Source organism: Indicator indicator, chromosome 3 (genome assembly GCF_027791375.1).
Source record: "Indicator indicator isolate 239-I01 chromosome 3, UM_Iind_1.1, whole genome shotgun sequence".
NCBI lineage: Eukaryota > Metazoa > Chordata > Aves > Piciformes > Indicatoridae > Indicator > Indicator indicator.
The window spans coordinates 6,426,822-6,453,727 of NC_072012.1; the positions used below are offsets into that span (position 1 = coordinate 6,426,822).

At 39.7% G+C, this 26,906-nt stretch overlaps 1 protein-coding gene across 1 annotated transcript in view; it reads left to right on the forward strand.

The window, feature by feature from the left end:
- The first annotated feature begins 2,383 nt into the window (after positions 1–2,383).
- Positions 2,384–26,906, forward strand: part of SRPK2 (SRSF protein kinase 2) — a 130,932-nt gene continuing 106,409 nt past the window's right edge. Inside the window, exons 1-2 of the mRNA XM_054399386.1 lie at positions 2,384–2,399; positions 2,477–2,561. Of these exons, the coding sequence (XP_054255361.1) occupies positions 2,384–2,399; positions 2,477–2,561 (101 nt within the window). The remainder of the gene's footprint in view (positions 2,400–2,476; positions 2,562–26,906) is intronic.

Consider the following 26,906-nt stretch of genomic DNA (forward strand, 5'->3'; position numbering starts at 1 on the left):
GTGTTTGTATTCTCAGGAAGGGAATTACATTCTCAAGAGTCTGAGAAATAAGTTGAGTTTTTGTTAATTTTCTGAAATAACATCTCACCCCTGCTAATCTTAATTTACTTTGCAGTTACTCAATTGCACATGATAATCCTTCTGCATGAGCATTCTCTGAGTGGGGGCAGAGTGGGGAGGAAACAACAAGAACAAGGAAGAATTCAATTGCAAAATATGTGCACATTAGAATGGAAAGAAATTGACTGTGTAGCATACACCCACCTGCTCTTGACATAATTCCTTCTCTGTTCACTAGCCCTGATTATGTTGCTGACATTATACTCATGAGGGAAATTCCTTTCTGACTCCAGATTTGACAAATTTATAATCCTGTTGATGTAAGCAAAGCTCACTATACTTACCCAAGACCCCAGTGTAATTGTCCAATCAATTCTACATACAGATTTCCTACTGAAGTAAACAGAAGTGCACAGGAGCAGCTAAAAAGATGGTTGGGACCCTGATATGGTTTCTCTAACACCATAGCTTTAAGTTTAACTTTAAACAAGCAGTGCCCCTGACAAAGTAAAAAAACCCAGCAGTCTCACCATTTTCTCCATCTCGTTTCTACCATTCTCGGTACAGGCATAAGCATTCATGCAAGAGCACAATTGAATCAGTGAAGTCAAAGTTAGCCTGGAAACAAAGGGTAAATGTTGTGATATGCTTTTTAACATTCAACTATTATTTATTTTCATGCACTTAAGGAAGTTTTCCGAATTTCAGTAAAGTGTTCTGTTGACTGACGTATCACACTGATCTGTCACTGAAAGACTAACCACAACAAGGGAAACATGCAACATACCAACACTGTGTATTCAAGTAGCAGTTTACGCTGGAAACGTGTGTGGTGTTTTGTTGTTGTTTGTCTTTTTTTTTCCTGATACATTATTCTATGATGGAGGTTGGAACACAGAAAATATTTTGATTTAGAAATGCAGCTGCGGTGCCTTATGAGAGCTGTGGTTTAGGAACTTCATGGTCCTATTGTTTTCTGTTCACCAGGCTCTCCAGTCTGACAAAAAAAAAGAGTATTCTGTGTTGTGGTACTTCCTTTTTGAGTTGTCTAGCTTTTTGTTTCTGTTCCTGTTTAACTCCTAACCTAAACTAACTTAGGGGGTTCAATTTTCCATAGTTGAAATCTTAGTGATCCAATTACTTAAGACTAGTGATTACTGCTAGTTCCCTTCACTCACATAATACCTTGACAGCAACTGCTTTTAGATTTTCATCTTTATGGATTCTTTGTCTTGCAATTTAGGGAGGCAGTTCTGCCTCAAAATTTAATGTTATCTTTCAGTTACTATGCCTTTGAACTCATCATAAAATCATAGAATCATAGATTCTGACTCAGGCTGGAAGAGACCTTAGAGTTCATCTAATCCAACATCCCTGCCATGGGCAAGGATGCCTCTCAACTAGACCAGGTTACTGAAGGCCCCATCCAACATGGCCTTGAACATCACCAGGAAAGCAGCATCTGGACAATCCATTTGAGGGTCTTACCACCCTTGTAATGAAGAATTTCTTTCTAAGATCCACTCTAAACCTATTCTCCTTACATTTAAACCCATTTCCCCTCGTCCTATCGGCAGACACTCTTGTAAAGTCCCTCTGCAGCCTTCCTGTAGGTTCCTTTCAGGTATTGGAAGGCAATCATAAGGTGCCTTCGGAGTCTTGTCTTTTCCAGACTTCTTCCAGTCCCATGTGAAGATAAGCCAGACAAGCCTCACACTCGTACTGGAGTTTTTTGTGACCCAGATCATCTTTGGCACCAGGCACAAGTTAGAAAACAACACAAAATTTCAATCCGAATGCTGTAAAAAAGTGAGCAATACTGCGCACAGCCCAAGAAGTGACAGTTTTCAACAGGCCATTGTTAGGCCAAATCTAAATAGTGCCTGGCATCATGGGCAAGAAGAGGCTGTTGGCAGGAAAGAAAAAAACCACCATTGCCAAGAGTTACCCATTATAACACTCAAACAACTTAGTGAGAATCAGAATTAAGGAAATCCAATTTCCCCGGATTTGTGTCTTGAGGTTAATTGGCTCAGGCATCCAGCCTCAGGTGCGCTCCTGCCCAGAGCGCGCCACCACCTGCTGCCGCCACGCCCCCGCCTTTCCGGCCACAGCCCCACCGGCAGGGCAGCGCCTGCGCACTCGGCGGCGGTGCGGTTGGGTACTGTTGCTGTCGCTCGGTGCTCGGCGCACAGTGGCGGCTGGCGGCGGCAGCGGGACCAGGACCAGGACAGGACATAGTAGAGTAGAGCAGAGCAGAGCAGGGCGAGACACAGCGAAGCGGTGAGCGGCGTGCCCGCCGAGGAGCGGGCGGCGCCAGGCGATGAACTCCCGCAAAGGTACCGTACCGCGCTGTGCTGAGCGGGGGGGGCTGCGTGGCCGCCGCTAACGCCGGCTCTTCTCTTCTCCCCGGCAGTGCTCGCCCTGCAGGCTCGCAGGCGGCGGCCCAAACAGTCCGCGGCGGCCAGCAGGAGGGACAAGCACCCGCCATCCCACAAAAAGTGAGTACGGGGCTCTCGATCCACCAAGACGAAGCCTCTCGCCCGGGACAGATTCGTTGGCCGTTCGTCCTTCACGCTATCTTTCCCCGCACCTCCCCGTAACGCCTGTCAAGGGCAGTCCCGCGGCTCGGTCCCTCTGCCCTCGCGCAGTCCCGGCCCTGCTGCTTGCTTTCACGGGGAAGCTCAGCCACTCCCGCAGCCGACGGCGGGATAGACGGCAGCTCCTCCAGCAGAGCACACCCCGGCCACTCGCACCGCACCGGAGCCTGACCCTCCTACAGGGGGTTGTCACCTTGTGCCCCCAGGGGCTGTCCCCAGCCCTGGCCCTGGGCTCAAGCGCCTTAGGGCAGGGCCTGCTCACGCCACACGGGCCGGCCCTTCTCCCATGTAGAATCCCGTCCTCATCGCTGTCGCCGGCGTCTCTGAGAAACCCTAGCTTGCCGGGGATCTTCACAGGTTTGGTCTTTACAACCCTCATGTCCCTTTTGAATCATCCTCCAATTCACCTTCGTGGTCTTCCTCCTCCTCTTGCGCTTTCTGTTCAGAGGCTTCTTTCAGGAGACATCCTCCCATCTGTAGGCAGTCCTTTTCTCATCCTGATAACAGCCTGATACACCATCCTCGGCCTCCTGCTCCCTACCGGGAGATTATTTCCTATTCCCATACCTATGTAATTGCCAGCAACGCTGGTGGTAGTATTGTTGTGTTGTTTAAATCTCTGTTGGCCTTGCAGAGAGGGACCGAAGTCATAGCCTGTTCCCCGCTCCCCCTGCCCCAAATCTTCTGCTAACACTTCCTGGTTTTGTCACTGTCTGTCTTTTCTCATTTTCATGATACCTGTTTTCACTGAACCATGTAGGAACAGTTTTCCATCTCTGTAGTGTGGCCACTAACTACACTGTGACAGTGTGGCTTTATACTCCTCTGTGGTGGTTTTTTTTCCCCTCATACACTTGCATCTCTCACAAACTTTTACTGTATTTCGTTCAGTGAGACTTTATTGGTGACTCATTAAGTCCCCATTAGTCTCTTGCCTTTGTTTTTGTTGCTTGGGGATGCAGTCCACCTGCATTGTTCTGACAGGCAAACATACATCCTGATGTTCCTTACCCTTTTCTCCGTCGAGTCAGCCAGTCTTTAGAGCTGGGAGGCAAGGTATGATGGATATAGATACAGGTGATGGGGTAAAAATGTTGCTATGTGCTATGACAAATGATCTGACAGGCAAGGTCTTTCTGATTTCTGTAGAAAGATTAAGTATATCCTTGACCTTGGAGTTTTGGTGGTTTTTTTAAAGTTACAATTAATGGGGTTCTTTCCCTTTTGAGATGGGTAAAAGTAATGTAGAATGGAATGCTGGAATAGTGGTTGTCAGGCTTTGACAGATAACTTTTCACATCCTGTTCTGATACTGCTGTTTCCTCCAGCGTTGTATGAAAGCAGTGTTATACTTTCAGTTGTGTGAATTTGGAGTTACTGGAATGGAAGCAAATTTTATGTGCAAGATATACAATCTGATTGGAATGGTTCCCATGTTTCCAAAAACCTTTTCAGAAGTCAGTTTGTTTCATGACATGGATTTGTTTTAGCACTTTGAAAAGAGAAGTTGGTTAAATTATATTTTAACTCTAGGTTCAGAAGTGTTTTTGTAGCTTTCAGTTAAGTCTTTACCACGAGGTTAAGAACTTTTCTTCTACTTGGATGATACAGTGCTTTATACACTTCTCTGTGGAGCTGTCTTGAGAAACCTTATTGAATAAGTTTGTCAAAACTTTGCTTTCAGAGACACTTGGTAAGTGCAGGAGTGCTGTTCTTTTCATGCTGAAGAAATGGGCCACTGTTAAGTCAGGGTGCAGAGTCAGTGGCTGGCCACTTTCCATACTGAGTCAGCATTTCCAGATGCAGTGGCCTGGTCTATTCAATCGCTGCAGGAAACGCTGTTTTTGCTATGGTAGACAGCAGAACCATAATTTCTTATCTGCTGTGTTAAGTGTTCTTTTCAAACTACTTTCATGCTGTGGGTGCCTCCTTCTCTGTTTTATGCTTCTTTATGAAAGGTAAGCTCCCTTAAAATTTTTAACTCTTCTTGCATTTGGCTAAATAGTTTAACCCCTAAAGTAAAGCCATCATCTGAGGTTATTTCGGAAGACAATCTTGGCAGAAATGTCTGTTTTGTCCTTTTCCTAGCCTTGTTTTAAATTCAACTGCCACAGCATCTATTAGTGTTTAAGGACCACACAGTATCTGTGATGTACATCAAATGCACAGTATCAGCGAATGAAAATGTTGATTTGAGGGGTGGAAATTCTATACCATAAGTTCCTTCTGGTGAACTTGCTCACTACATAAAAATTGTGACTTGGTTTCAAATCTGTATTTCTTTATATTGTGGTTCATAGGAAGTCTCTTCTCCACTGGGTTATAGCTTTATGGAACAACTTCCATTGTTGCTGGTAACAATGTGCTTCAAAGGAACTGCAGGATTCCTGTTGTGGAATTGGCTAGGCGAGTTGTATTGCACTGTAGTTTATTTGCAGGCTTTTGTTTGAAGAATATTAAGATGATGACATAAAAAGAAGAAAATATTACGGTGCTTTTTAAACTCTGAATAGTTTTTTGTCTATTATGACCTCTAGTTATCGTAGGCGGCTATGAGGTTGTTCCTGTAACTGCTCAGTGTTGACCCCTTAAGTCAGTTTTATGTAAGAGTGAAAAAGAAGAGAGTACAAGTGGTGGTGCATATTCTGAGGAGAAAGCACTTTGTCTTGAATCGAGACTATATTGAAAATTGCATGTAATAATAACATCTGTTTGATTACAGCACTGGATTTGGTGTGTGGTGTGTACAAGCTTCTTAGGTATCTTTTGAAATGGGCAACAGTGATCAAAATGGTTAATTTGGCCCCTCTGCAAATTATTTATCCTTAAAATGGAGATTGCATTTGAGAGAGGTTTGTGAAGTAGAGTTTGTGACAGATAAAAATCTGTGTTCAGAGATGGACTTGCTTACAGATAGTCAAGGCCATTTCGTGTCCTTAGTGCTAACAGAAACCAGTTTTGTAAGAGATGGCCTCAGGTATGTCTACCTTTGTGCATTCAGTGGAATGGTAGGCTCTTCTTTATGTTCAGATTAGCACTGGGTTCACCTGGGAGAAACTTATCTTAAACATTTTTGTTTTGCTTGAATTTATTTCAAAATGAATATGACAAAACCCAAATGAATATCTTACCAGACTTGTGTCATCTTTAACACATTTGCTGTAATTTTTTATCCAAAGTTCAGAGATACTGTTCTTTTAACACGCAAAACAAAAAAAAAATCCAGATAATGATGAAGAGTGTTGAATACTTCACATGTGTAAATCCAGATACCAAGATTGACTTTGCAAAATTAAGTTTTCTGTAGAGTAGGTTTTTTGGTTTTGTCTTTAAGTACTACTTCACAGTGGGTGACACAGACCATGCGATAGTGCTTTACAGTGGTGAAGAGTGTATGTGTTAGATAACATGAGGAGTGCCCTGTTTCTGTACTGTGCATTTCCAGATGGCTACTTGGATGCATGAGTATTGTACAGCTCTCAAGGCTTTGGGTATAAGACATTGTTATGGAATCTTAAATGTCTGAAAATCATTGCCAACGTTTCTTTACCACAGTGGTTTTTAGCCTCTTTCAGTAACTGAGGAGAATAGAAATGCTCATCTTGCACAATGTTACAGTGGCTTTCATTTGCCTTTTTTTTTTTTTTTTTTTTTTTTTCTTGCAGAAGTTTTGCAAACCCTCCCTAAGCTTTTTAATTAGTATTTTTTGCAAGGGTAAGAGTGGAAAGATTTATGTGAACAATGTGAAATGGGACTGAGGGCACAGTATCTGGGATAACCTAGAAGGTATGTATATCCTAGAGTGGATCAATTTAGGAAGTCCACTCATTGTTCTTTTAGGTATTTAGTCAAAATGTGATGTTGATGGAAATTGATACTCTTCTTTCTTAACATCCTTTTGTTGTCTTGCTAAGGCTGTTTTAATTGGCACTCTATCTTGTTTCTGCCACGTTTACAGATTTCATTAAGCTACGTATACTTCAGGCCTGTAACTTTCTATCTTGGTTATTTGCCTGTTTAGTGCCTGTGGGCTTCAGATGCTTAAGGTTATGCCTTCCTAAAGAGTACAATATACAGAAAGGTTCAGATGAAAGAAACAAAGTTGATTTTAGTTGTCCAGACATAATACAAAAAACTATTTCGTAAAGAAGTAAGTAATTGCATTTAATTTAAAGAAAGTATTGTGACATGTTTGATCATGAATGCCTGATTCAATCCACTGTTCATCTCTGTAAAGTGATGGTAAAACAGAGTAAATCTATACCTTTACTGAAAACTGTTTTTATTTGGTTTCTGTAATTGCTTAAGTCAATGAATGTTAGATAGGAAGCCTTATCTGGCTTCCTTTTCCTGTCCTCTTGTGTGAAAATGCTACTTAGTAGATTTGCTACTATGTGCATAAACATACATATACCCACTCATTTATAATAATGTGTAGAGAAGTTAAAAATTATTTTAATCCTTGTTTGAAGGAAGTCTGTGTCTAGGTATCGATGAGGAAGACTAGAAAATTTGTGTCCAGGAAATTACAAAAGTGTTTCAGTGCTTCCTCAAATGCATTTGTTATGCTTAGGCAAAATAATTGTGTTGTTGCAACTAAGTTGTTTTTCTTAAAAGCAGCACCTATTAAATGGCTGCTGTGCCCATGGATATTTGCTAAATGGATTCTGTTCACAGAATCACAGAACATTAGGGGTTGGAACGGATCTTGAAAGATCATCCAGTCCAGCTCCCCTGCCAGGGGAGGATCACCTAGCATCAGTCACACAGGAACGTGTCCAGGCAGGTTTTGAATGTCTCTAGAGAAGGAGACTTCACAGCCTCTCTGGCACAGACTTGACTTTATATCAAGGGCCTGTATAATGAAGTAATGTTCTGATGGAGAATCTGTTTGAGTTTTAATAATGCTAAAGGAATCTTATCTTGAACTTGTTGGTTAAAGTCAAACCACAGAATACACCCTGGTGAAATAATACTTATTGACCGTATTGGTGCCTTACAGTTTTTTTCCTCAACTAAAGTTAGTCAGTTAATAGTCAATAATTTGAATGTAGGCAATTAAAAGAGTCAAGGGCTTTGGTTGCCTTGAGCTATTGTCAATGCTTGGTTTGTGGTTTTCTAAAATGGAAAGGAGAATTCCATAGTATAGTGGTCAATTATATTTTCCTGCCCCTAAGGAAAAAACTTAGTGTCTGTTGTTGCAGCAATAAAGTTTAGAGCTGTTTAGGTACAAACTGTGTATCTTAAATTCTGATACTAAAATAAATTTTTTTTTTCCTGATTTGAAAACTTAATTAAAATGGTACTGTTCTTATATTCATGGTTCTGAAGAAAATTCTTTCTTGACATCTGGCTTTTAATTCACATTGATCTGTTTCTTCTAGTTTTCCCTCTCACTCAGTAATAGTGCCAGAGTCGTGCTCGTCTCCCACTCACTACTCGCCTGTTTCTCATCTATATGGGATGTTACTCCTTCATAGACTGAGACATGTCTCTGTGTATAATACCATTATGGAAGAGGTTCTTGGATAGTTGCATGGAGCCTGGAGATGGGTGTGATGGAAGTGCTGTTGCTGTGACTGGTTGTCTTGAAAGTTTGCTGTAAGGAGAGCAAATGCACAATTGAGCTGTATCTTCAAGAGACAAGAGTCAGTAGAGGAGGGTGACTCCTCACTCTCTTAGAGTGCTTAGGGAAAAAAAACAACTCTGAATTCATTTCCAGGACCTTCAGAAGCCTGGGCTTTGGTTAGGGTTTGTCTTGCTGAGTGGTGAGCAGTTATGTGGGCTGGGCCTGCTCTGCTGCACTACGCAGAACTGCAGAATTCCTTTCTCCTTCCAGAGCCTGAGTGCCCAGTGGTCACTTATTACCTTTGGTGAGTGACAGTTGGGCAGTTTGAGATCATGTTTGAGGAACAGAACTGTTGAACACTGAATTCCATTAAAAAAAAAAGGCAGAAGTTAGTAAAATCTGAATAGAAAATAATGAAAAGAATCCAAGTTAAGTGCAGTTAAGGTTGTATTTAAGTAAGGTACCTAGTAAGATAGCTATTTTTTAAAAATCTGGTTTTAAAGTTATTTTATTATTTGAACACTAAAATTGTGCTTCAATATGAATTGTGGTTTATATTTGTGCTCATGTTACATGGTTCGCATCTTACTATCTCAAAAGATGATGTAGGACTAGAAATTGCTCAGAGGAGATAGTAAAGGTGATGGAGGGTATTGAACAGCTTTATTTATGACTAACGTTTTTCAGATATGTAATGCTGGTTAAGGAGCACTTTGACACACCTGAAAAATTATTGCTGGTGTAGAAAGGGAAGGATGAAATAACTTTTTTCATTACAAAACAACGGTATACAAAGAGTGATTTTTAATTAAAAAAGAAAAAGCCACACACACAAAAAAGTCAACAAAACACACCCCAAAAAACTTCTTATTGTTTAGTACAGATAACAGAATGTGGCTTTTCAATATGCTGTAGAGGCCAGATAGTAGATGAGTTAAAGAAGTGTAAGACTGGGTGCTAGAATCAGCATGTATTTTTAGTTCTACTGCTGGTGGTGCAATTTGACTTTCCAAGCTAATGTTTGCTGAAGCCCTGTCATGTAAGTTTGTCCTAATACAGAGAGTATATTTTTGGCACCTACTGGTATAATACTAGCCTAGGTATGTATTTGATCTAAATTAACATGGCAGCTCTCAGATTTTTAAGGCTGCCTGAGTAGATCACTTACAACATCTGATAGTATGTGTAATCTTGATGGTATCTGTGAGCTTAGAAACAAAACAGGGCTTGAGTGATGGAATATGTGGCACTCACAAAGGAGCTGTGTAACTGGAATTAACTACCATATCGGAGTTTGCAGTCAGTGGAAGTGTGTGTGTGTTTGAGTAGAGCTTTCAGTAACCCAAGAACAGTAAGGTAACAATGAAGGGGTGGAGAGGCATGCCAAGAAATGCAGAATACTGAAGGAGTGGGTGCGCCTGAAATGCTACTGTTCCTGCAGACTTTGATGCCATCTGCAGGTCTGAGTCTGATGCCAAAATAAACCTGGGATTTAAAGTTGTGCATGTAAGAATTTGGTTTATTTCCTCAGTTGCTGTGAACAACTGGCTTTGTTTGAAATTTTTAGTTTTCCTGCTCATGTTAGTAGCTTAATTCACTCATCTGTGCAGAAGTAAATCACAGGATAATACGTTGTGCTGGGCTTTGGTGTACAAAGGACACTGCTAGTTTTGCATCTCTTCAGTGGAAAGATCAAGAGAAACAGACTGATGGAGTTGGAAGGAAGTAATTAAAAGTGAAGTGTTGCTATCAAGTTTCCCTAATACACAGATAGTAACATGCTGGTTGACTGCAGCCAAGTAGCACTGAGTTACAAAGCAGATGTGGTGATTTGGTCAGGATGGGGCTGTTGGGGTGACTAAATGATTTGTTTTTTTCTTTTTAGCATAGAAGTCACAATTCAGCATTTTTTGAAAGAGGGAGCCCATAGGAGGTCAAAGACATAAACTTGATGGTTTCCTTTCCTGGTGTCACAGGACACAGTGTGACAGGTCCCTTTGCCAGAATCTCTTCCTAGGTGAATGTTTTAAAATTTTAGTAGTGGCAGGGAAACTTGGAAAAGACCTGGAGCTTCATTATACTGTTTCGAGTTCTAGTGCGAAAGAATAGGAATCATATTTACAAATCTCCTTCTTTTTTAATTTTTTTTAAGATAGTCTGGTCTGTTGCTTGGGTAACTTGTTTTGTATATTAGTAACTGTGTTCATCAACACCACAGCAAACCAAAGAAAAATACCTAAAGTTTTTTTTTCTACAGTTAATTCAGTGTCAATTCTGCCAATATTTTTGAAGAAAGGAATATGCTGTAGTTTGTATTTTGTAGTTGATTGGTATGGGTAATAAATCATAGAATCATAGAACAGCTTAGGCTGGAAGAGACCTTAGAGATCATCTAATCCAACCTCCCTGCCATGGGTAGGGACTCCTCTGAACTAGACCAGGTTACTGAAGGCCCCATCCAACCTGCCCTAGAACATTACCAGGGAGGGGGCATCTGCAACCTCTCTGGACAACCCATTCCAGAGTCTTGCCACCCTTGTAGTAAAGAATTTCTTCCTAAGATCCAATCTAAACCTATTCTCCTTACATTTAAATCCATTTCCCTTTGTCCTTTTGGTGGACACTCTTACAAAAGGCCCTCTGCAGCATTCCTGTAGGATCCCTTCAGGTATTGGAAGGCAGCTCGAAGGTTCCCCTAGAGGCTGCTCTCCTCCAGGCTGAACAATCCCAAGTTCCCTTAGCGTATCCTCATTGCAGAGGTGTTGCAGCCCCTGGATCATCTTTGTGGCCCTCCTCTGGACTTGTTCCAAAAGATCTACAGTGGGGATACCAGAACTGGATGCAGTATTCGAAGTGGGGTCTCACAAGAGCAAAGGGGGAGAATCACCTATCTTGATCTGCTGGCCACAGTCCTCCTGTGTATGTAGCTGAAGTATTGCTTTTACATAGGAAACTTAATTTGGGTGTCTTTAAATACTGTTTAAACTCAATACATAAAGGCTCTTAAAGACAGCTGAAGTATGTAATCTCAGTGTTTCAGGAGAGGCTGAAAATAAAGCAGAAAAACCACCACCTTTCTTCATGGGTTTGCTTCTTGTGGTGTTCTCATCAAAGCATGACAATGCCATAAACAAGTGGAATAAAAAGGAGCAACCTTCTTTGTTTCTCTTTCAAGATGAGATGTTTTACTTAGAATCATAGAATTGTTCTGGTTGAAAGAGACCATTAAAGTCATCAAATCCAGCCATTAACCCAGCACTGTCAGGTCACTGCTAAACCATGTCCCTCCATATTTACACATCTTTTAAATACCTCTACCACTTCACTGGGTGCCTGCTACAATGTTTGACAACTATTTGTGTGAAGAAATTTTTCATAGTATCCAATCCAAATCCCCTTTGGTGCAACTTGAGGCCATTTTCTTTTGTCCTATTGCTGGTTACCTTGGAGAACAGATGGACCTCTGCCTTGTTACACCTTCCTTTCTGGTAGTTCTAGAAAATGAGAAGGTCTCCTCCAAGCCTGCCTTTTTCCAAGGTAAACAACTTGTTCCCTCAGCTGTTCTTCGTAGGACTTGTTCTCCAGACCATTCACCAGCTTCATTGTCCTTCTCTGGACCTGATCCAGCACCTCACCAGGTGGTCCTATTGTGCTGGGCAGCTTTCTAGCCACTCTGCCCCAAGCCTGTAGCATTGCATGGGGATGTTGTCACTTAGGTGCAGGACCTGGTGCTTGGCCTGGTTAAAGTCATACCACTGGCCTCAGTCCACTGATCCAGCCTGTACAAATCCCTTTGTAGAGCCTCCCTGCTTTCAAGAATATTGACATAATCACCTATCTTGGTGTCATCTGCAAACTTATTGAGGGTGCCCTTGATCCCCTCATCCAGAACATTGATAAAGATCATAAAGGAAACAGGCTCCAATACAGAGCTCTGAGGAACACCAATTGTGACCAGCCACCAATTGAATTCAACTCCATTTACCACAGTAAATGGGCCAGGCCATCCAGACAGGTTTTTTAATGCAGTGAAATGTACCCCCATCCAAGCTGTAAGCAGCCTGTTTTTCCAGGAGGATGCTATGGGGAAACAATACCAAAAGCTAGCATACTAATGTCAGAGTAGATAACATCTACAGCCTTTCTCTGATACATTAAGTGGGTCACCTTGTCATAGAAGATCAGGTTAGACAAGCAGGACCTGCCTTTCAGAACCCCATGCTGACTGAGCCTGGTCCACTCTTTGTCCTCTATGTGCTGTGATGGTGCTCAAGGTGATCTGCTCCCTAACCTTCCCTGGCACTGAGGTCAGATTGACCTCATTGTCATTCCTTGGATCCTCCTTCCAGCCATTCTTGTAGCTGGGTGTCAGATTTGCTAACCTCCATTCAACTGGGACCTCCCCAGTCAGCCGGCATTGCTGGTAAATGATGGAAAATGGCTTTGTGAGCGCCTTTGATGGTTTTCTCAGTACACCTGCGTGGAGCCCATCTGGTCCCATAGACCTGTGTGTGTGTCTAAGTGGTGTAGTAGGTCACTGACTAGACTGAATTACCACAGATACACAGAATTAAAATTAATCAGGAATGAAAAGCATCTTCACCCCATTTCCCAGAACAGAATTTAATTTCTGCTTGTATCAGCAGCAGTGGAAAGCAGCAAAATCCAAAGTTGTGGTCAATAAATGTGTACCTATATCAGAACATAAAGTGAGTTTATAATGAGATTTCTTTATCTGAGCAGATATATGTGAATATGTTGGGGGGTATTTGGAGGAAGGAAACAGAGGACAGCACAGAGGCTGTGGGGATTTAGTGGTTAGGAGGGGAGTCGGTAGAACTACTTCCTTGAACTTCCGGAGGGCAGACTTTGACTTGTTTAGGAGACTGGTGGATTGCATCCCCCGGTCCTGAAGGGCAAGGGAGTGCAGGAAGGCTGGACATTCCTCAAGAGAGAACTCTTCAAAGCACAAGAACAAGCTGTTCCTGTGCATTTGAAAACAAGCCAGCAGGGCAGAAGCCTGATGTGGCTAGGTAGAGAGCTTTGGGCAGAATTCAGGGAAAAAAAAGAAAGTCTGCTGGCTGTGGAAGGAGGGGAAGACAACTCAGGAAGAGTACAAGGCTCTTGCAAGGATTTGTAGGGAAAAAATTAGAAAGGCGAAAGTTAAACTAGAACTCAAGTTGGCCAGTATCATTAAAAGAGAATAAAAAGAGTTTTTATAAGGATGTTAACAGGGTAAGAAGAGCTAGGGAGAACCTCCACCCACTACTGCATGTAGGAGGAAACCTGGTGACCAAAGACAAGGAAAAGGATGAGCTGATGAAGGGCTGCTTTACCTCAGTCAATGACACCAGTTGCTCCTTGAGGGTTCAGCTCCTGGAACTGAAAGATACAGATGTGGAGCAGAAAGCAGCCCACACAATCCATGAGGAAATGATCAGTGACCTACTGTGCCACTTAGATGTGTACAAGTTTATGGGAGCAGATGGGATCCACCCAAGGGTACTTAAGGAGCTGGCAGATGTGCTCACCAGGCCACTCGCCATTATCTGTCACCAGTCCTGGTTAACTGGGGAGGTCCCAGTTGACTGTCTACAACTACAAGGGAGGTTGTAGCCAGGAGGGGTTTGGTCTCTTCTCCCAGGTAACCAGCACCAGAACAAGAGGACACAGTCTCAAGCTGCGCCAGGGGAGGTTTAGACTGGAGGTGAGGAGAAAGTTCTTCACAGAGAGAGTGGTTGGCCATTGGAATGGGCTGCCCAGGGAGGTGGTAGAGTCACCATCCCTGGAGGTGTTCAAGAGGGGATTGGACGTGGCACTTGGTGCCATGGTTTAGATAGTCATGAGGTGTAGGGTGACAGGTTGGACTCGATCTTTGAGGTCTCTTCCAACCTTCTTAATTCTATGATTCTATGACTGGAGGCCAGCAAATGTGATGCCCATCTACAAGAAGGGCTGGAAGCACGATCCAGGGAACTGCAGGCCTGTCAGTCTGACCTGGGTGCTGGGGAAGGTTATGTAACAGGTCATCCTGAGTGCCATCATGCAGCACATACCAAGACAACCAGGTGACCATGTCTTTACCACTTCATATAGCTTTCTGTTCCAGCGTATTAGTTTGCTTTACACAGAATAATTATTATTGCTGTGTTAGTTCCAGATATACATGTACACTGCACAACGTTAAGCAGTATCTAAAACAGTAGGTCATTTGATCAATAACTGTTGCCGTTCAGTGCTAAAACAAATTTCAAGGCAGGCCAAGACATGCTCAGATAGATTCCCATAAGTGCCGAGGCTTGTGTAATGCCCACTGCAAACAGTGGCAACACCATTATTCATGGACTATACAGTCTTGCTTTGTGTGATCTGTGGTGAGGAGCAATCACTGCTCTTTTATCCTGGATGCAAATATGCTGAATTAATAAAATTGCTGCTCTGAACCTTGCTACTGAGGTGATTACAAAGCTTGCAAGAGGCAGCTAGGGAGTGACGAGGCATAAATTTAGTGCTGACATGGTGATGCCTAAGTGAAGTGGCATTCTGAATGTTTTTCCCTGAAAAATGTATGACCTTGGAATGCAAAAGATATTATTGTAGATCAGCACATCTGAAGGAATATTTGTAAGTAGCTCTCCTTCTCTAAGCAGAAATTGTATCAGAGAAAAGGGTCCTTCCTGTACTTTTGAAAAAAATTTAAGGGGATTAGCTTTGAGCTCAAATTCAAATGCAGTCTGCTTTGTTTGTACAGAAAGTCTTTATACGGTCTTTAAGTATTTTATTAACATTTTAAAATTATTTCCTTGTTGAGATTGCAGTAGTAGATAGTGGAAAAATCCTGGCTAATGGGAAAACTCTCATGAGTGAGAACTGGCCTATAGTACACTGAATCATCCTTCTTTCCCTTTTTGAAAGTGGGGGTTATGTTTCCCCTTTTCCAGTCAGTGGGGACTTCCCCAGACTGCCATGACTTCTGGCATATAATAGAGTGGTTTAGTGACCTCATCCACCAATTCCCTCAGTACCCATGGATCTATCCCATTGGGTCCCATGGACTTGTACTCTCTGAACAAATAAGAGATGTCTGTAACTGTGGGACTCTTACATGTGTGCATAGATTTGGATCAAAATGCAATAGCACTGTAAAAGCTGCATCAATACCAACAACTTTTTGTATAGTTTGTCTCTCTTCTTTCACAAATGAGCCAAACTTGCTAGCAGAAACATTTTGGAAGTTGTTTTCCCTTATATTAGGTAAACTAGGAATCATTCTGGATTTTAATTCCTGTATTTAGGGCCCTTAGATCATCTTGTCATTAAACAAAGAACAGCAAACCCAAGACTAGGCAGAAGGATAATATGTCTCTCATCTTTTTTTTTTTTTTGTAATCAAAAAAATGAAAGAAGTAAGCTCTAAAAAAAAAATTTTAGTAATGGTGCTCTTTTCCTGAAATGATATATTTAGAGAATTATTCAATATTGGGTTATTATATGACAAAGTTATTTGGTGGTACTGTTTTATTCTGCTTAAAGAATTAATTTTATTTTAAAGAGAATGTATTACTTCAGGCTTACTTCTATAAATAGGCCTTAGCCATTGTTTTTGTTTGGGGTTTAGAGTACTATTAGATTTCGATATGTTGTTGAGAAAATATCTGATGGGTTTTTTCAGGCTTAATGTAGACGTGTATGGAGAATAAATGCTGTGCAGAGTGACTGAAGGAGCTTGGGGCTATTTAGTTTGGTGAAGAGGAGGCTGAGGGGAAACCTCATTGCTCTCTACAACCATCTGAAAAGATGTTGTGGAGAGGTTGGTGCTGGTCTCTTCTAATGGGTAATTAGCAATAGAATGAGAGGGAACGGCCTCAAGCTGCAACAGGCCAGGTTTAGACTGGACATTGGGAAAAATTTTTTCAGAGGAAGAGTGGTCAGGCATTGGAATGTGCTGCCCAAGGAGGTGGTTGAGTCGCCAACCCTGGATGTGTTTAAAGGTGGTTTGGATGTGGTGCTTGGGGGTGTGGTTTAGGGGTGAACTTTGTCGAGTAGGGTTAATGATTGGATTTGGTGATGTTGAGGGCCTTTTCTTACATGAAAGTTTCTGTGTTCTCATGCTGGCTTGTGTGGTTGTTTAATATAGATGAAACAAACCACTAGGTGGCAATAACAATTAAAAAAAATGCCAAGAAGTGCAATTAAAGTTGTCATTTTAAATGAGACACTAAAGAGGCAGCTTGATTAAAGTGAAAAGATTAAAGTATCTTCTATGTATAATTGGTCCAATTTAGGGAGGAGGTGGTGTTCAGAAGCCCTTGGTGTGGGTGATTGGTGACTGAGAGCAGTTAGGTGTCTTTGGACACAGAGGAAGCATTTTCACATTTGTATATTTGCAATATAACATATGTATATATTTTACATATCTATATATATTATGTGTTTATACAGGGTTAAATATATATTGTATATTTGGAAAGGTAAATTATCATACTATTTCATTATGAAATGTGCTTTAGTGTGCTAGTCAGGTAGTTTTAGTTGGGGTTCTATCAATGCTACCCAAAAAAGAAATCCTCACTGATGTGATTGTAAAGCATTTTGAAAATAAGGTAAAATCAGTATAAATTTATTTATGGCTGTGGATAAACTTGAGATAATGGTTTGTTTGTTGTGGGGGTTTTGTATATGTTCTTTAATTTTTAATTTTTTTTTACAGGTTTGATTTAACTTCATCTCCACATTTAAGTAATAAATAATTACATTGTACAAGGTGATATTGTCACTGTAACTTGATTCTGTGTATGCACTACTTCTATAAGGGTAGACAGTTTAATTTTGCTATATTACAAGTGTAGATAGTTTAGTCTGGCTATATTACAGTAGAAATTTAAACACCACTGGAAAGGAAATGATTTAAAAAACTTTATTTCAAAACAGTCTGTAGAGTCTGTTGTTATTAAAGCTTTTATTAAATTTAATAATATGTTGTTTATGAACTGTACCCTCAGGGGATGTATAGAAAGTGCTTCATGGGTATGGGCTATCTTAGGCATAGGAAGCAATAGAACTGCATCATTTGTGTATTTGGGATAATTGAGCAGGGAATGTAAACACTTTCATTTAGGAGTGGGACATGAGGAAAATGAGTTGTGAAATGCTAACACAGACTCTGGTGCAGAGTCTGATGCTTTCTTGCCATATTTTTCCTCTTACTGATATTAATTGTTCCAATAGGTAAAGTATCCTGCACATGCTTTCAGTAGGTTGTGGTTTTGTTTTTTTTTTCCATACGAGTTGCAGTTCTGTTATTGTTCCTCTGCTTCAGGAAGAGAGAGTGAATTCTGTTGATATGCACTTGATTTGTATCTCCCAGTGTGTCAGTAAAAGAGTACCTGGTTTTGTGTCCAGCAGCAAAGCTGCTCTGTAGAGCAGGGACCACAGGCTGCTTCTGCGGTGATAAGGGTTGGGGGTGGGGGGCTTCTGAAAAAGACAGGACCTTATGTAGAAGGTCCTCTAAAGCAGTAGAGATTGACCACTCAATAGCCAAGCTAATTGTTCCATTGTTCCTTTGAAATAAATGGAAGTGCTTTGAACAGTTTACTGCTGCTTTCTGTACGTTATTACTTGTGCTCAGGAAAGTGCTACACAAAGTGTGTTTCTATAGACCTTGGTAAATCAAAGTCGTTGTGACTTCTGTGTTCTATTGGTCCCACAAGTGTGACCTGACAGGCAGGGAAAAACAATTTGCAGTGACTTTTTAGAACTGCAAGTAGCACAAAACTGACAGTAGGTGTTGGTGGTGATCTGAGAAATTCTGAGGAATGACAGTAGTCTTGGCTCCAAAAATCTATTGAGTCAATCTGCCTGCCTGTGTGGATTTACATTTTTTTTCATTTTTCAGTACTGCATGCTTTTGAGAAATGGGATCAGCAAAGCTTGGATCTATTTTCAGTAGCTGCAATACAAAAACATTCTTTTGTGTGTAGCAGAGCTATTTTCCTTACTTGTTTTTCCTTTGAAAAAGAAGAGCAATTGCAATGCAATTTGGCTGCAGGGAGTTATATGACTCATTTAGTAAATACCAGATACAAAGCAAAACAGTGTTTCTATTGTATTGCATTTTTCTGCTGTCTGTCTCTACTGTCTCAGATGTTAATATCTGAATGAATTGTCATAGACTGAAAAATAGTGCTGAGAATTAAAATGTGTGTGTGTGTGTGTGTGTGTATATATATATTTTGTAAATACTAAATACAGGTAGTGTTCCACAGAAGTCATGAGTGCTTCAAGACCTTCCAGGGACCTAACAGGCTTTGAAAGCAAAAACATTTTTTTTTTGTTTTGGTTTTGGTTTTGGTTTTAGACTAATCCTTAAATTAAATCAGAAAGAGATACAGGTCATAGAGACACTTAATGAAAATGCCTGGGAATTGCCTGCTGGGCAGGGAGTGTTGGACTGCACATCCCTCTGGTTTGGGCAGGTGCCCGAGTTTGACCTCCTGTGTCAGAAAGAATTGGAAAAGCTTGCAGTAACCTTAGTAAGAAAGTGTTGAGGAAAAAAGGTTCAAATTGTCAATTATGCAATTATTTTGACAACTTTATTGCAATTATTTTTGCAAGTATTTTTACCCATTTCAGTTTAATTTAGGTTGTGAACACACTTGAAATCTTAATAATTGAAACTGATTACATTTTCTTAATAAATACTATTAACTAAGAAAAATAGTGTGGGAAGGAAAGGGAAAAAGGTACTTTGTCTCCATATTTAAATTGTAGGTATGGTTAGTTTCTTCCCCCTCCCCCTAAAATCAGCATAAACGCTTACCAGAATTGTCATTAAGAAAAAAAAGAAAAGTATTCCTGTATGAACTTGTCATCCCTTTTCCTGGTGAAACTGGGCTTTGTGCATAACACATTTTGCTTCCTTGTATTTGTGAAGGAATGACGAAAATGGTGGAATTAGGTTTTATAACAAGAGTAAATTCCCTGTGTTATGGTGCTCTTTATAGTCCTGATGTTGAATGTTTACATGTCAATGAGGTGTGGAAGCTATTTCATGACATAAAAACGTAGTTTGAGTATTTGATGGAGCTTTCTTGAAACATGAGGTTTTATATTTCCATGTTCCTCTAAGCATGAAGGCACATGGCTGGTTTTTGTCTCTTGAAAGCTGCTTTATACTTGGTTTTGTGACTTCATTTAATATTGTGTACAGAAATTTTCAGGCTTTTTTTCTTCTGTTTTCAATCTATAGGGGCTTTAGGTAGTGGCTCCATCAAGGCTGCAAGACTTTTGCTAAAATTAGGGCTGACTTTAGATTCTGCCATTTGGTTTACGTTTGCATTTGTATTTCATAAACAGAAGCAGGTTTTAGTAACTCACCTATGCTAGTATTCAGGGCTTTAATGGAAAGTTTGAATTGAGTTTCTACAAAACTCTGGAAAAGAGCTGATTTTGATCAGTAGCAGTAATCTGTTTGTTGCAGCACCCACTTGGTGAATTTGTGAGCTAGAGTTTTGCTGCAGTAGAACTTTGACCTATCTGTGCTATATATTTGTCTTGTTGACTGAGAAGGAGCTGTGCTGTTGTGAAGATTATTCTCATGCTGTACTTGAAATATGCTGCTTTGAAAAATGTGCCTTTGTGTTCTGCAAACCTGGGACTTCTGTTTAACAGGGATTTGTGACTTGTGACTGCATTTGTGACTCACTGCTGGGCTATGGTAGGATGGTTGTGTAAAGCAAAGCTCATGGAAATGCTCATCACTGTGTTTTTAAAACTGTAACTTAAAGCAAGTATTAATTATTCCTGTGTTGTTTTTTTGACTTTTGACTATGGGTCTGTCTGAATATCTTCACTGCAATAATTAGAGTGTCGATTTGGCTTTTTTAGACCAGGACTGCAGTATGTACATTATAGTCCATAACACTATAGGTTATAATTTCCAAGAGAGAACTATAGAGATAAATTTCATGCTGTTCTTTGTCTTGTGCTTAGTATTTAACAATGCATAGAGAAATGACTAGCAGGAGTGAAGCTAATATTTTGTTGTTTAAATTTTTGAATGCCATTAGGGTGATGTCATTGCCTTAGATATGGCATTTTGTGCTTGTATTGAGGTGAAAAGGATGGAGTAGGCAGAATTGGTTGAAAGGCTCATATTCAGTCATATGAGAAGAGCAATCAAAGCCCTAGTCTTACTATAGCAAATTAAAATGCCAAAAAAATACAATGGTACCAGAAGAACAGAGAGAAAAAGCTAATTTTACTTTAAATAAATTAGATCACTGAGGAGGTTGCATGGGAATTATTAAAAAAAAATTAATCATAGAAATTGATGTATTAAATTTTTCTGGGTCAGATTTGGGGAATGAAGTTTTGAACAATGTATTAGGGCATTTATTCATATTATTTGTGAATACTTCCATGGAGAGATAAAACCAAAGCAAGTAGGAATACTTAGCTACTTACTTAGGCAATGATGGCAGGGGAGCAACATCTGACTTGTAAAGGAAAAATTTACTGTAGCTTTTAGCTGTCTGAAAGAAGCATAATTAAAATATTAAGTCATGTGGCTTATTCCAGCATGAGCCTACTTCTGAATTTACTTCATTATTTGATTGTGATCCTGCTGCTGCTGTGCTGAAATCAAGATCTTTGGTAATTTAATATCTCCAGTATAAGATGAATATGATTAGATTTATAAGCTCAGTGTTGTACTTGCAGCAATGCATATATTTCAATTAAGTGTTCTTGAATCACTGTTTTAACACATCAGTGATTCAGATTTTTTTTTTTTTTTTGCTTGAGACCTATGCTTAATTTTGGTTTGGACACTTCATGTTGCTCATTTTTGATGGTACTTGTAGCATATTGATATTCTAAAGTGAACAAATTTTTAGGTAATAACTTACAATAGGTAAATTCAAAGCATATAGCAAATGTCACATAGGAATATAACCTCAGATTTTTGAGAGCTTTACATTTGTGACATGTCAGAGGTCACTTAGGAAGGCATTTTTGAAGTAGACAGGGGAGACCTTACATTCCCATCTCGGACATCAGCTGATGGGGCTTTGCAAACAAATTCCTTGTGCATCTCATTTACAATTATTAAGCTACCAAATGTAGGTTAAATGCTGTCTCAGGCACTCCGAGTATTTGTACAGGTGGATTCTTCAGCAGAGGAGGGATTACATGTCTTATCTAAAACAGATCAAAATTAAGAGGGTGAATTTAACACTTGCGATGTTTTAAACAGAACAAACGTGTTTATATACATATATATATATTTATATATGAATGCCTTCAAGTGATGTATCTCTGTATTCAGAATTTCCAAAAGCAGGATTGTTCATCAGACTTTTGTGGATGGACAAATATTTTATTTATCTTTTATATGTTTTCCCTTATCTTAAATATCTTTTACTGTATGTGCTTTAGAAATTATTTGCTCATATTGCCTCCTCTTGATGATTTAGACAGGAGCAAAGATGTTAGAGTTGGTATCCCCACCATAAGAGGGACATAGAGCTGTTGGAACAAGTCCAAAGGAGGGCCACAAGGATGATCCAGGGGCTGCAACACCTCTGCAGTGAGGATACGCTAAGGGAACTGGGATTGTTCACCCTGGAGAAGAGAAGACTCTGGAAGGACCTTTGCCTTCCAATACCTGAAGGGATCCTACAGGAAGGCTGCAGAGGGCCTTTTATAAGAGTGTCCACCAAAAGGACAAAGGGAAATGGATTTAAATGTAAGGAGAATAGGTTTAGAGTGGATCTTAGGAATAAATTCTTTACTACAAGGGTGGCAAGAGTCTGGAATGGATTGTCCAGGTTGTGGATGTCCCATCCCTGGTGATGTTCAAGGCCATGTTGGATGGAGCCTTGAGTAACCTGGTCTAGTTGAGAGGTATCCCTGCCCATGGCAGGATTTAGATGATCTCTAAGGTCTCTTAAAGCCTAAGCCATTCTATGATTCTGTATAGCAGTATGTGTATCTTTATAAACCTGAAGCCTTTATACATTGTAGTGAAAACAAGCTTTTCTAGTGTTTCAGTAAGAAATCAATTAGCTAACAAATAACCTGTATGTGAAGAAAAAGAAAACCCTATAAATGTTCTTAAGATGTTTACTTTTGGAGGAGTATTTGATTTTTAGTCTGCCTTCCAAGGGACAAATATATTTTGAGCTACATTGCTTCCAAGGTTTATCTGAAAGATTTACCTATTGGCATTGATTTCAGCTTTCCGAACATACGACTCAGTTGTGCAAGGATTGCATGGTGTTACACATGAAATTCCTTTGGAAAACAGTTATGACATGTTCAAAAACAGCTACACTTTTATCTGCCTGTAGCTTTTTCCTTCCTCTTACTCTGCCAAAGGAAAAAAAAAAGTATAGTTTAAATACACCATTCAGTTAAATAGCTCATTGAAGAGGTAGGACGTTCTAAGATGCAGGCTTGCATACAGACTACATGGGAACATGAAGTCAGCAGCATCTACATAAATTTTTTGAGATAAATATTGCAATATCCTTAATACTTGGGTATCTCTGACAGCTGCACTTAAAGCTCAGTGGGTTCAGTGATTTTAGTCTTAATTTTTTTTTCCCACTTCTAAATTCAGTTTTATGGAACTTGTTTTAATCAATTGCCCTGATGTTAAAAAAGCAGGAACTTAAACTGTATTGTCTGGATGATAAGGAGAGTTGGAACCAACTCATTCATGTGTGGATGACTATTAATTTGAAATCTTCAGACTCTTCTCAGTGAGCAGGTAATGCTTAGGACAATGATAATGCTACAAGATCACTGTACTCATTTAAGGTAATTTAACATAGGCCTTTCTGTTTAAGAGTGAGAAGCAATTGATGGACAAGAAAGATTTTGATCTTTGTTGTTTATTAGATGGTATTTGTTTATATGTATATATGTAAAGCTGCTTAACCTTTTGAGTGAGTTGACAAGCCACATGCTGTCAAATTCTGCATGCTGTTTCTCTTCGAAGTGGTGCTTACAGCCCTCTTCCCTTACATAGAGGAGATTATTGTAACAGTGGATACTAAGAGCAGATTCAGAGTGCAGGCTATAGGGGCAAAGGCCACTTCGATTTCTCCAGCTTCATCAAATAATCTATAGAACAGACCCAAGACCCATCTTTTGGAGAGTGTTGAATAACTTAGTAGATTTTTGTGGTTTAGGGTCAACTGCCAAAATGAAATGTTGAGCAGTTCTGTGATATTGATAATTACTAGCGGTCAGTGATACTCTGCAGTTTCCAATTTCATGAAATAGAAGTGAAATCAAGAAAGATGTTAGAATATAAACATACTGTAGCAGTCTCTGTATTGCTGCATACTAAGAGGCAAAAAGCAGATGCAGTTTTAAATGTGTGCACCAGTGTTTTAAAGGTTAAACACTATTACTGAGATATTGCCAGTCACCTCTTCAGATATATAACTCAGGAAATACAGAATTCAGTTGAGATTTATAAAAAATATACATTTAAGAGATCATCCTAATGTCATACAACTAAGATGAAGGTATTTATATAGTTCTAGGCGAAAACAATTGTTTATTTTGTAATATTTTCATGTTCCTGCTTTCTGAGGCCTTACAGCAGGAAATTATCAATCGATTCTCCTTCAGAATTCTGTATTTTGCACAATAATAATCTTATACCTATCATGGGTTAATGCAAGGATAACCTGCCTGCTTCCCCAATACAAAAGTGAGGGGGGAAATTACACACAACTCAGGGCTGAGAGAGAGAGATAAGCCAAGAGTTTAATATAACATATCATAATCACAATGCATAATTACCTTAGCTAATAATCTAATTAATCTAGTAATATAATGCATGATTACCTTAGCCTAGCCTATTTGCAGAAGAAGCACAGTGAAATACAGGAAAAAAAAAACCCCAGCATAAACCAGAAAACCAAACCCAGCAGCTACCCAACTCCCACCCATCTCACTGCCATGCCTGCAGAAAAAAACTAGCACCCACGAACCTGGAACCCCAAAGCAGCAACCAAAACAGGAAACCTCCCACGCTGAAATTTGAACTTCAAGCCCTATCATACTTTGCTCCAGTTAGCACTTTGATTTTTGAAGCTGGCATGACTGCAGCATGGTATGAATAACAGCAGCAGATTCAACTCAACCCAACCCATGACAGTACATTAAAGAACACTCTACTGCTTAAGGTGCCATCTTGCAGATGAAACAGTGTTAGGCTGCCAGTTTGTTTCATGTGTAGTTAGTATGGAGTCATGAAAGCTCTTTAAAAAAAGCCCAAAACCAAACAATAAAATAAAAGGCTAGAGTGCTTGACATTTTGCTATCATTTAAGATACAAAATGCAGAAGAAGATCTTAAGTGAGGCTGGGAGCAGTAAAATATATGTATGTGCTAAAAGGCAGCTTCTGAAGTGGGTAGAGCCAATTTATGTGAGAAAGTATTTATGCCTTATCCACCAACTTGATTACTGCAGGATCATCCCTTCAAGTCCTTCCAAGAAGCATGTGGAATGTATTCTAATTTTGACCAAAGTATCCTTTTAAATGTCTTCATCAATATTCACTGTTAAGCTGATCCAGGTTGCTTTTTTAAAAAAAATATTTGCACTTGGCCACCACGTTTCTCCATTGTGTGCAAATCCGAACGCATCATCTGTCTCTTCTTACCTGTCGACATTGTAAGCTTTGCACACTCATTCCTTATCTCCTGTAATTGCTCCCTTCTTCCCCTGTGGTGTTCCTTTTCCCATAAATACCCTTCATCACCAACATTTGTAGCTACTGCACTCTTCTTTTTCAAGCTCCTTAGCCATTTCTGCCATCATACTCATAAGGAGTTGAGGGGATGAATGAAACAGTTGGCAATTGCATTACTCTAATTATAAACATTGTGTAGATGCATTTATAAAGGCTTTTATCCCCCATGCCTGCCTTTTCTTCCTTCACAGTATACTCCTTGTATTCTAAGTCTGTAAACTCTTCATTAAGGGAAGCAGTCTTGTCTCTCTGTTTTTATATAGAACAGTGTGATCGAACCCTAACTGAGGCTCACGTAATTCAAAAGCTGTATATGAATACTTTGTTATTATGTAAGATGTTCTGGCTGGTATAAATAGGAGCCTCAGCATTTGCTGTGAACTCTCTGGTGGAAGTGTTGGAGCTGGAATAGGGAAAAGTGGAGTCTTGGGAGGCTTTGGGTTTTGTCACAAATGCTCCATGGCTATAATGCTGAAGGAGATAAAAACTCAAGGACTTAACATGAAAATGTATCTTTAAAGCAGCTTTAATACCATAATATGGATATATATTTGGAGCCCACTTATCCTAGCATTACTTTGTAAAGGTATAAGAATAACTACAAATGTGCAGAGGGAAAAAAAAATAATTTTAGTTGCACATCATCAAAAGGGAGTCTTGTCACCTGAGTCACTAGAAAAATACATTTTGTGTTTTAAATAAACTTTTCTTAGAATGCAATGTCAATAAAACAGAAATGTATCTTGATAACTGTTGGGCATGATTGGATTTTTTTGAGCATGTACTGCAGCCAAGTCTGAGAGGAAAGTGAGAGAAAAGTAGTGCTTCAGCAGCATCCTCAGTGCCTCAGCATTTTGCTTACCAAGAGAGAGAAGGCAGTGTTATAATCAGTCTGCCTTCAAGAATCCTGAATGAAAAAGATTAACATTATTTTTTTTCAAAACAGTAAAGCAAATTTAAGTAACAGGGATTACTAAAGGGCTTTAAATGTTAAACATGGACTGCAATAAAATACTGATTTTAACCCTTTCTCCAATCCTGCCATATGATTTAAAGTTTTCCTTAAGGGTTAACACTGGCAAAATGATTCTACGGGGCAGCAATTAGATGAGTGATAAATACATGCTCCTCTTTCAATGAGCTGGTTGAGCTCTCTTGGTGTACCAAGGCTGAGATGGTTCTTGTCTCATCGTTGGAAACCTGTGATGAAATCCTACTTTGAGACTGTCAAACCTGGAGAACACTGAACTGACCAAGACCAAGACTGTCCAGATGAATTGAAATTAATAATATTTTATCAGTAGCAGTCTTTCAAGGTAGATATATAGGGATATATAGCTTTATGTTTATAAATGGAAAACACAACTATTCACCATGTTTGTTTTCCTAGTTACTACATCATCATTTACAAATTCTTTGCCAAATCAGTAGAAGGTTGGTGGGTTTTGAGCCATTCATAGCCATGCCACAGTGTAACAAAGCTATCTGAGAAAATTAACTCAGCCTGATAGAAGCTGCTATCTGAAAACAAAATAAAAACCCACAAAACCACCCCCCCCCCAAAAAAAACCAACCCAAAACACAAAAAAACCCGAACAATACCACCACAAACCCACCCCCTTAAAACCTAAACAAATACTGCTTGGTTTCAATCCATAGTTATGAATTTTCTCCAGATTTTACTAAAGGCTTGATCTTCGTCTCCCGTGTTCATACTCCTGTTTTGGCAGAATTATGTCTTAATTTTGTACTGCTGTTGCTAGATAATCTATATTTTCTTTGAGGAAAGAAAACATTCTTTATAATTTATCTTTTTAATGTTCCCCCAGTGTAAAGGAGAGTAGTAGCTTAAATCATGTTTTCTCTGAATAAATCTCAAGGTTAACATGCAGCTTAAAAATG